This window comes from Primulina huaijiensis, chromosome 3 (genome assembly GCF_012295235.1).
Source record: "Primulina huaijiensis isolate GDHJ02 chromosome 3, ASM1229523v2, whole genome shotgun sequence".
Classification (NCBI taxonomy): domain Eukaryota; kingdom Viridiplantae; phylum Streptophyta; class Magnoliopsida; order Lamiales; family Gesneriaceae; genus Primulina; species Primulina huaijiensis.
Window position 1 is genome coordinate 23,602,992 of NC_133308.1, and position 12,045 is coordinate 23,615,036.

At 35.6% G+C, this 12,045-nt stretch overlaps 1 protein-coding gene across 1 annotated transcript; it reads right to left on the minus strand.

Moving 5' to 3' along the window:
* Positions 1 to 1,917: 1,917 nt before the first annotated feature.
* Positions 1,918 to 7,064, minus strand: LOC140973872 (uncharacterized). The gene is made up of 8 exons (XM_073436975.1): positions 6,146 to 7,064; positions 5,597 to 5,673; positions 5,329 to 5,497; positions 4,636 to 4,724; positions 4,344 to 4,508; positions 4,170 to 4,247; positions 3,383 to 3,486; positions 1,918 to 2,287 (listed from the first exon to the last, which is right to left on the minus strand). Exons 1-8 carry the CDS (start codon positions 6,720 to 6,722, stop codon positions 2,182 to 2,184), a joined length of 1,365 nt encoding a protein of 454 aa, XP_073293076.1. The 5' UTR covers positions 6,723 to 7,064; the 3' UTR covers positions 1,918 to 2,181.
* Between the last annotated feature and the right edge of the window lie 4,981 nt (positions 7,065 to 12,045).

Genomic DNA, 12,045 nt, shown 5'->3' on the forward strand with positions numbered 1-12,045 from the left:
GATCTTTATGTAATGTGGGTTTCAAACATTGAAGATCTGGACGTGAATGAGTTGAATTACTTATATTTTATTTTATATTTCATATAATTCAATTATTACTCAAATTATAATTTCTCAATTTTTGTCAATTTTTAATTTAAATCGTTTTGGTCAATTCTATTATGTATGATGTACTGTGTAGCAGAAGATTTCGTATTGTTTGCAACATAAAAGGCTTGTGAGTAGTGATGGCAATTTCCTCCGAACTCGTTGAAGGATCCGATATCCGACCCGAATAGAAGAGGGTATGGAGGGATTTTTAGACCCGATTAAATAATTGGGTAATCGGGTATGGGGATTTTCAGGTTCGGGTATGGAGGCGGGTGTGATTTAATCCGACCCACATCCGATCCGNTATATATAGACACACACACACTTATTATAAAGCGTGAATAATTTTTCTTATTGTTTATTTAAATAATTTTTTAAATATTCATAATTTCATTGAAACAATTTAAATTTGAAAAAATTCAATTGTATATGATAATTGGGTATTTGGGTAGGGTATGAGTATCCGATAATCCGATGGGTATGGGGACGAGGATGTGGACGAGGATGAAATTCAATATCCGATGGGTATGAGGATGAATTTAATAAATGGGTATGGGGATAGATGTATGAAATCCAACCCATACCCTATCCATTTCCATCCCTACTTGTGAGTTGTCATGAAACTTAGCCTCCATACTAAGATGTTAGTCACGATATACCGGAGAATTTGGGATTCGATAAATACAGGTTATGTAAATTAGGGTTTCATTTTGTTTTATTTTATTTTATTTTTTTGTGAGAATTCACAGTCGCTATCATTCGGTTCGAACTGAGTAAATATCAGAGTTACACAATAGCCTACATATCACATTAGCCACCTAAATCACACTTAGCAAACTCTATGTAAAAACTTCGCCAGAGAAAATGTTGGTAGGAAAAATCAAACTCTTGACTATTTCTCAAACTCTTACATGCTCTACCAAATCAAAAATACCTCATTATACTTCATATTTATTTGAATAGTTATTTAAAAAAATGTAGTTCTATTACATTTGATGCGCAAAAGAATATTGATATCATCATTTTTCCATGGATCCATTACATAATTGGATTTAAAATGAACTGAAAAAAGGAGAAAATTTTGATTTTTTTGAATGAAAGTAGAAGAAATATTGCTTTTTCAAGATGTAAATGAGATCAATTTATAGAAATATGATTATATTTTCAAATAATAGTCACTGATAATTTTTCATAATAAAAAATACAATTCATTTTTTTTCCAATTTTTACTTTTTTATGATTTAAAATTATTTTATAATTTTCTTTTTTAAGGATCAATTTTCTTTTTTTCAAATTTATTTTCACTTTTAAATTGCCTGATTAATTAGCATTGCGATTTCATTTTATTTTATAATTTTATTTTTTTAAAAAAAATGGACTTCACCGCATGAGGTCCGCCATGAGCATCGCACGCCAATACTTCAGCGGTGCTTCTTCATCGGCCATTGGAGGCCTAGGAAACCAGCGGGCGCGGAAGCTAGCGCTCGTTGAGCATGCTCTGATAAGTAATAACTAATAACATGCTCAAGAATCAAAATTCATAAAACCGATCCCTCACCTCTCCAACGCATGGAATCCTTGGGTCTACCATGGTCCAAGTCTATAGTTAAACGAACCCCTAATGCTTACATATGCAAGAAAATAAGTTAAGCACACACCCCACGAATAGATGGCATGGGATATAAAGTGAGATTTTTGCAGTCGCCTCTGATTCTAATGTATTCTACACTTATCATCCTTGTCAAATGCAAAAATGATTTCACGTCTGCTTCAAGTTATAATGAAGTCTGTACTTCACACTCCAAATGTTTAACAAGCAATAAGATGCAGCAAAACAAAGCTCACTTCAGTCTTCGTTAACGAGCGTTAAAAGTTGAAAACAATACATACAGTGGAATACAAAGATCCTATCATCCGATGTTATCAGATACATTATACAAGCATGCTTTATGTAGACAGAAGATTTTTGCATTGAACAACAATGAACGATTTTTCTTTCGTATATGAACCCGGGTCGGTGTTTGGAAAATGCCCTATTTTCGCAGAAAAGGTTCGCAAAATACCAGAATGAATTTGAAATTCCCAGTCAAATTAGAACAGTTGGAAGAGAAGACTCGTTGATCCATCACCATATGATCGAAGATCAGCAGGTCTAACCAGTGCTCTGCACAAGGGGCAAGTCCTCTCTCTTTCAAACCTGGAAACGCAAAATGCAAGCTTATTAGTTCATGATCGTTTACGTATAATAATAATACATAACCTACAATGCTGTCCATTTCCTCATTTTGTTACAATACTACATTCCATGCAAATCAAAAAATTCTCATACCCAATACAATATTCAACCCATGGTACACCGAGTGTTTTTACATCTTCATGATACCATTGCAACTAAATCATGTATTAAACTATGAACATATTACAAATACACCTCCCCCCCAGGCCTGGTAAAAATGATTGACATTTTAGCAATTTTTAAAGTGAATGTGCGAATATAGAAGTAACTATAATTTTTATAGTTCCATGTATCAAAAGTTCACAAACATTGAGCCCACCATTAACCGTGGTAGGGCACGTAAATATGATATCTTAAAAGTGGATCGTTTAAAACAAGACTTTTTATACATGTGTGATGAATGGTCAATTATTCAGCTCTCTTTCTCAATATCACCGCCTCAGTGCCTCACAGACCATGATATAAATGGAAGGCGTAAATGAAAAATCATAAAAATGTAGCGCTCTAAAGTGGTACGACAAAGGCATTCGTCGATGATTTATCTATCAATGGACATTAATTTAGCATTTTCAAGAAAGTGTTATTCTTGGAGGTTGAATTTATATGACACACATCATTAGATGAGGCAATAATCACTACAATGTTACACACACTGTAGTGTGTTCACGAGAGAGAGAGAGAGAGAGAGAGAGAAAGAGAGAGAGAGAGAGAGAGAGAGAGAGAGAGAGAGAGAGAGAGAGAGAAACTGCAAACTAGATTGCTATGGGTGGACCATGCGGTTATTGCACAATGAAAAACATGTTTCAACTTTCAGTTGTTCCATGAGTAACTACCTACATCAGTTATCAGCTTCGCCATTTTGGCATGATACATTTGAAGTTGTCAATTTAACAGAACAAATATTGAATTTTTCAAAGGGTGCTGATTTTGACAGAATCCGATTCAGTGATCCCTGAGAAATTATATACATATATGAACCAACATCAATCAAGAAAAAGGAACTCTTTATAGGATCATAAAATAAAATTTAGCATGAAATGAAAAATGAAAACCAACCATTCAGAAACACAGTCTTCACAAAAGATATGCTTGCAGCGCAACAAAATTGGGGCATGCATCTTCTCCTGGCATATAGCACACAGGTCTCCAGATGCATTAACCTAAATATGATAAATAAAAGTTCCGTTAGCAGATGTCTTATTTTTTAACCTAGGCAAACCTCTTAAGCAGATCATGAGGCAATTTCACAAAGTAGGGACATAAACTTATAAAGTACTAAAATTTATCACAAATAACCTGAAAAAGAAAACATGAGGCATATATTCTCCTTGTTAACAGTGGGATACCAATTATTAGCTAGTGGCGAAGAACAATAGAATACAGTTGATCACATCATAAAAACCTTGAACAGTTTTCTGAACTCAAAGAGGAATATAATAATAATAGAATGAAATATTAAGTTGTTGGGAAGAGCGAGGAATAAAATAATAATTGAATGAAATATTAAGCTGTAGGCCAGATTGAGCTCAATCAAAACTAACCAGTATTGGCCTCGTGAGAGAATTGTAAATTTTAGAACAATTCAGATGATTGTACAAGACAAAAGAACTGTAGAGGGTTTTTTTTAAAAAAAGAGAGAGAACCCTGAAAGTGACTCAGAAAGACTTGTATTTTAGCAGTATGAAAGGTTCATCAATGACAATATCTTTACCAAATGCTGAGCCAGGCACTTAAGGGACCTTGAAAATTAACAAGCCCTCGTCTACAGGTATAATAAGAAGAAACTTGCATGTAAAAGTGCACAAATAAATGCAACTTTTGAAGGTCAAAAGAAGCATCAAACCTGCTCTGACGTTGCATGACACCCATAATGAATTTCTTTTTTTGATAAAGCTTTTATTGAAGTCAAGAATGACCGGACCTAAAGGAAGAAATAAATAAAGTTATTAGATATGGCTGACTTTCAAGATTAAAGAACAAGATAGGTAGGACATCAAGTAACTTATTAAATACATACCTTCTCAATAAGTGAAGTTAGCTTAAAAGTTAAATACAACCCTGTTATTAGTGATGAAAACAGACTCCCATAGACTTTGTTTAGGAAAAATCTATACCACACAGGGGCTGGTAATAATGCACGGTACAGGAGCAACGTGTACTCAACCAGTGTCAACATTTGGCCCTACACAACCATAATATTACTGTTTAATTCCCATGCAACTTCACAGACCATTGCCAGATCATAGATAATATGACTATAAATCAATAAATCAGATTCTACTACATGTTATACACTTGGGTTTTGTTACCTGTCTACGAAAATTATGGCCTTTACCATTCTTGTAATACATCAACAGGATTAACTTCAAGACCATTGCTGCCTCACGCACCATCGTATCTGCAGCACCAAACACAAAGAAGGTGATATAGAGTTATAGGCATGTATGCAGATATAACATTGTTGCCCTTAAACGTGAATACGTGATTGAGAGAGTCCCCACTCCGCCCCGCCCTGCCTTTTTGACGGGAGGGTGACAATAAACTAAAAGTACAAAGAAGGCCAAGATAATTACACATTAATTTATTATTGGTGTTTGTGCCAGTACGGAACAAGTATCAGGTCACACAAAGAAAAACTGAGGATGAACTTGATACGCAAGTTGAGATAAGTAAACTTTAAAAGGCCTCCTATCATGAGAATCGAGATAGGATGGTGAGGCAAATATAGAGCATTTTTAGGTGTATTTCGATTAAGTGTGCCACAATTAAATTCATGATACCATGATGACAAACATGCTAATACAACAAGTTACTTAAGTCTCCATGAATCATGACATAAATGGGGAGCTAACTATGAAGCGCTCAATCCCCAAGTAAAAAGACCCCAAAAAAAGCTAACAAATGAAGTGTGTCTGAGTGAATGTTTTGTTGGGCCACGAACATCACAATAGAAAAGTGATTCCAGCAACAAAAAAAAAATCACGAGTGGTCAATGATCATACCATTCACAAGTGTAACAAAAATTGCATGCCAGAAAGGTGGGATTGTCTTTGGAGGAACCATGAGTAATGAGTAGAAAATGTCATCCTTCCGATACCACCAATAGATTCCAAATATCTGAAGCGTGAAGAAAATGGAATAGCCAACAAGGACGGATATTTTCCTTTCTCCCTGCAAAATTAGGGTGGTCTAATAAGTCCCTTTTGTAACATTGATTTCAAGTATAGGAATAATGAAGCAAACAATTCAACCATGGAACAGGATATTCACCTTTAGTGCTGTTTGCTTCCGAAGAATGTCATTAGACTTGACCAATACAGCATAGATGTAGATGGTAACAAAAAATCCTTGAAAACAATACTCAACAGAGTAAGAGTTCAGTTCAAAGGAAACTTATGACAGACAGAAACAATAGTACACCAAAGAGGTCGTAGTTATTAAAAGTGCACCAGCAGAATATTTCATAGTAGATGCCATAGAGTCAAAAAATGGAACAAAAAATGCAAATTCCAAACGGAACACAAAAAACTAGAACAATGTCAAATTTTTATATCACCCGAGTTCACAACCCTAAACAAACAAAAGTCAGGAAATTAACCAACTATAGAGGAACACAACAACGTCTTCTATTACACAATTGTGCTGCTTTTTAATATTTCATGCAATCAAATAATTTATCATCTATATAATTGTATAAAACAATAGAACACAGTTTACAATTGGACTGCTATTTCGTAAAAAACTAGGAATTATCACATCATCACATAAACAAAGAAATAACTGAGAATTTTACACGATAAGGTTTCCCATGTTATACACCTTGCAAGTGCTGCCGGATGAAAACCACCAACAAAAGCAGAGAAAACGGAAGAATCTGCTCAACCCACCTCGCCACCTGTTGTATCTCATATCTCGGATATGATGACGTTTCTCTGTTATTATCCTCACTACCTCCCCCATTCCCATTCCAGTTTACCTCATCAGCACCAAACACAGACTCCTCCGCACCCAATCCCACCACCCCATTAACATCATTTTCACCACCATTCAAAGCCCTAACCCTATCTTGCTCTCCAAGTATCCGAATCGAAACCTCCCCATTACTAACGCCATTCCCACCCCCGTCAACTCCAACATCGCCGTTAATCAACTCCGAATTTCTAGGGCTTTGATTGCTGACACTGGGAATCGTATTAGCATCCCGGGTTATAAGGGGGTGGGCTTCAGAATACGCGTATTCAGGCCGAACCCTCAGGATACCGGAGTATTCAAGCAGTGACGAAACAGGGGACTGTAAGTACCGGAGAGAAGGGAACTGGAGGGCCCTTGAGCTCCCACCTCCATTGCTTGGCGACGAAGGTGCCGAATTCGAAGCATCAGAATTTGATGTGTCCATAAAAAAAACACCACCAATATTATCAAAACCCACTAATATTTATCTCGAAATCTGAGGTTTCTTCTTCTTCAAAACACGAAATCCAAGGCTTCTTGACCCGAAAACCTTTTCTTTTGCTCAGATGAGGGATTCTTCGGTTATAGAAAATGGGAGCAATTGGTCCGTTCGGGAAGAGTCAGACGAATTAAATCAAATTAAAAAGAAATAATCGTATATAATGACACAACAGGGTATGATTAACAAAGATTAATTGCCAAAAAAAACAAAACAAAACAAAACAAATTGGAGAATTCAATGATGGTGATTCGTGATAGGTTGAATAAAATGTGTGGGGAGAAGAGAAGGTACAACAGCGGTACACCGGCATGCTTTATATTAAATTATTTTTGTGTTGTATAAAAAATTATATATATTATTTTATTATGATATTTCATACTCTCCTGGCATATCCCTAACTCAAATGGAAGACAGGCTCATCAAGGGCTCATGTATCTTCCTATAAATATCAGGTTTGAGTGTCCAACTCGAATTATTCACTATATTGTTTTCAGCTGCTCGTCCCATATATCCTCAGTCTCTGACTTGAGCGTCGAAGGGCTACGCCAGGACACCGTCTTGGTCCCCTTCTAACGGTCTTATTTGTGATTTCAGGCTCAGGGTAATTTTTAAGCATGTGTCTTGATTAGTGACACTTGCAGGAAGTGGCCTCCTTCTCCACAGCCTCTCTCGCAACGCCCCCAAAAACTCTTCAGAAACTAAGGGCTGCGGGTGAAGGGCAAGGGCGTCGCGCGAGGGGCTGTGGAGAAGGGCGAAGGGCGTCTGGGAGGGGCGAGGGCGAGGGCGAGAGCTGCGCAGGCTGGGCGAGAAGCTGGCGCGCTGTGCAGGCGAGGGTGCGCTGTGGAGCCGAGAATAGGGAGCAGTGGAATGGCGAGGGAGACGAGGGGCGAGGCTGCTTGCTGCGCGAGGGGCGAGGGGGCGCTGTGGAGGCGAGAACAGGGGGCAGTGGAATGGCGAGGGAGACGAGGGGCGAGGCTGCTTGCTGCGCGAGGGGCGAGGCGCTGCAAGCAGGGCGAGGAGCTATGGGCGAGGCGCTGTGCGAGAGGCGAAGCGCTGAAGGGCGAGGCTGTGAGGCGTTGCATGCGCTAGGCGGGGCGAAAATGGTGATAACCCATGAATGAGCACACTATCCCTGGCTCATCCCTAGCCCAAATGGAAGACAGGTCCATCAAGGACCCATGTATCTTCGTATAAATATCATGTTTGAGTGTCCAACTCGGATTATTCACTATATTGTTTTCAACAGCGTCATTAGCTGCTCCCCACATATATCTTCAGTCTCTGACTTGAGCGTCGAAGGGGCTACGCCAAGACACTCTTCTGGCCTCTCCTAACGGTTTTATTTGTGATTTCAGGCTCAGAGTAATTTTTAAGTCTGCATCTGAATTAGTGACACTTGCAGGAAGCGGACCATAAATTTTCCGTGAGTATCAATATTTAATTATTTTGTGTTTTTTTAATAATGTATGTATAAAAATTATATATTATGATATGATATTTATTGATAAATAATTAATACATGATTTATCGAAATAGTTTGAACTATGGCATAATTTAAAGATAAATTGTAGAAAAAATTAAAAAAATGTATAAATATTAATAATAAATTAACTCAACAAATTTAACTAACAAATATTATGAAAGATAAAACTCAAAAAATATTTTGTTGTAACATTAACATATCAGAGTTATTAAGTATGATGTGTTCAAGTTTAATGTAGATATCTTGTTAGACAATCTCACGGATTTATTTATATAAGAAAGATAAACTCGATTCAAATTTAAAAATAAAAAGTAATAGAGTAGGTATCTTGTGAGACGGTCTCACGAATCTTTATCTGTGAGACGGGTCAACCCTACCGATATTCACAATAAAAAGTAATATTCTTAGCTTAAAAAGTAATATTTTTTCGTTGATGACCCAGATAAGAGATCTGTCTCACAAAATACGACCCGTGAGACTTTCTCTCACAAGTTTTTGCCAAAATAATATTTTTAGCATAAAATTTTTTCATTAATCAAGTTAGAGTGGAGATTTGTACCATAAATTGACACATGATATTGTTTCACTGGAGTTTTTGTGCAAGTTTAATAATATAATATAAAATAATTAATTTCAAAGACAAATCACATGTATAATCGATTCGTCTCAAATTTAAAATAAGTATTAGATTATTTATGAGTCATCGAATATTCGTACATACTCCTATTATGAATTATTTCAGAAATATATATTAAAATAATTTTTAAAATTCAAAATATTTTATAATTTTACAATTTGTAATTGGATGAAAAATATTGAAGGAAAATAATAAATTAATAGAAAGCTTAGAAAATAAGATGTTATAATTGTTGTGAAAAAGTAAAAATTTACGGTAAAAAGTAAAAATCTCAAACTCTCAAAATTATCACACTACACACTTTATAATATTTTTCTCTCAACTAAATTGTGATTTTCTTCACAAATGAGAGATCTATTTATAGAAAAATTTTACAAACAATCCAAAAATAAATTACATCATTACTTTTATCATCACACACAAATTTCAATATTCAACACCTAATTTTACCTAATTTTCAACATTCAAATATTCAACATTCAATATTCAAATTTCAATTTTAAAATATTAAATTTTCAACACTCCCCCTTGTGATGATGATTATAATGATTGTCTTCATTACGTGTTTTTATACTGCTTCGTTAAAAACCTTACTAGGAAAAACCCATTGGGATAAAAACCATAGTAAGGGAAAAAGAGTGCAGTCACGTAAACTCCCCCTCATGTTGACACGAACAATTCTTCACAAATTTCGTAGATTGCGCATCCCAATATTATATATGTGCTTTCTGAATATTGTCGTAGGAAGTGCCTTTGTGAAGAGATCTGATGAGTTTTCACTTGATTGAATGTGACGAACATCAATACATTTATTCTTCTCAAGCTCCTTGGTGAATGCGAAGAACTTAGGAGGAATATGTTTAGTTCTGTCGCTTTTTATGTATCCTTCTTTCATTTGAGCAACACATGCAGCATTATCTTCATATAGTATCACAGGCTTCTCGTCGAATGATAATCCGCATGAGATTTGGATATGTTGAGTCATTGATTTTAACCACACACATTCACGGCTTGCTTCATGTAGTGCAATAATCTCGGCATGATTTGATGAAGTTGTTACAAGTGTTTGTTTCTGTGAACGCCAAGAAATTGCAGTGCCTCCACGAGTAAATACATATCCAGTTTGAGAACGTGCTTTGTGTGGATCAGATAAGTATCCAGCATCGGCATAACCAATTATACTTGGATTAGCATCTTTTGAATACAAAAGTCCCAAGTCTGTCGTTCCTCGTAGATAACGGAATATATGTTTAATTCCGTTCCAATGTCTCTTTGTTGGATATGTGCTAAATCTTGCCAATAAATTTACGGCAAAAGATATATCAGGCCTTGTACAATTTGTAAGATACATAAGGGCACCGATAGCACTTAAATATGGTACTTCTGGACCAAGAATATCTTCATCATTTTCACATGTACGAAATGGATCCTTTTCTATGTTTAATGATCTAACAACCATTGGAGTACTTAAAGGATTTGATTTATCCATATTAAAACGTTTAAGGATCTTTTCTGTATAATTTTTCTGGTGAACAAATATTCCACATTCTTTTTGTTCAATTTGTAAACCCAGACAATACTTGGTTTTTCCAATATCTTTCATTTCAAATTCTTCCTTCAAGTATGACACAACTTCATGAATTTCATTATTCATTCCAATGATGTTTAAATCATCAACATATACAGCAATAATTACGCATCCGGATGTTGTTTTCTTAATGAAAACACAAGGGCATATTGCATTATTTACATATCCCTTTTTCATCAAATGATCACTTAGCCGATTATACCACATTCGGCCAGATTGCTTTAACCCATATAATGATCTTTGAAATTTTACAGAATAACATTCTCGGGGTTTTGAACTTTGTGCTTCAGGCATCTTAAATCCTTCAGGGATTTTCATATATATATTACTATCAAGTAATCCATATAAATAAGCTGTAACAACATCCATAAGACGCATTTAAAAATTTTCAGATACTGCCAAGCTAATCAAATACCGAAACGTAATTGCATCCATCACGGGAGAATACGTTTCTTCATAATCAATTCCATGCCTTTGAGAAAAACCTTGTGCAACAAGTCGAGCTTTATATCTTACTATTTCATTTTTCTCATTTCGCTTTCGAATAAAAACTCATTTGCATCCAACAGGTTTTACACTTTCAGGTGTAAGGACTATAGGTTTAAAAACATTACGTTTATTTAGCGAATCCAATTCAACCTGGATGACATCTTTCCATTTTATCCAATCCTTCCGATTTTTACATTCACCAAAAGATTTTGGTTCATGATCTTCATTATAATTTATGATGTCGATTGCCACATTATAAGAAAATATATCATCAGTTTCTTCTATATCTTTTCGATTCCATATTTTTTCAGTATTAATATAATTAATAGAGATTTCATGATTCTCGTCAGTTTGTAGTTGTGACAGAACATTTTGATCATCATGTGTTTCTTTAGGAACATCATTCTCTATTTTGTGATCATTGTGTTTCTCTATGAATTTTCTTTTTCGAGGATTTTTATCCTTGGAACCGACTGGCCTTCCACGCTTTAGGCGTTTTACGACATCATTACTTTGTTCAATTTGTTTTTTTGGAATTTCAATTCGAGCAGGAGCATTTACAGCATGTATATATGATTTAGTTACCCCTTTTGTATCAGTAAATGCATCTGGTATTTGATTTGCTATTCTTTGCAAGTGCACAATTTGTTGTACATCTTTTTCACATTGTTGTGTTCTTGGATCCAGATGTAACAATGATGATACATACCATGTAATTTCTTTTTCGGTATGTTTCTTGTCTCCCCCTAACATTGGGAAGATTTCCTCATTAAAATGACAATCAGCAAAACGCGCTGTGAACACGTCGCCTGTCTGAGGTTCAAGATATCGAATGATTGATGGACTATCATAACCGATATAGATACCAATCTTTCTTTGAGGTCCCATTTTATTTCGTTGAGGTGGTGCAATAGGCACTACACCATACATCCAAAAATTCTCAGATGAGAAATGTCTGGTTCTTTACCAAATGCAAGTTGTAATGGGGAGTATTTATGATATGCACTTGGTCTGATGTGAATTAATGCAGCGGCATGTAAAATTACATGTCTCCATATAGAAATAGGGA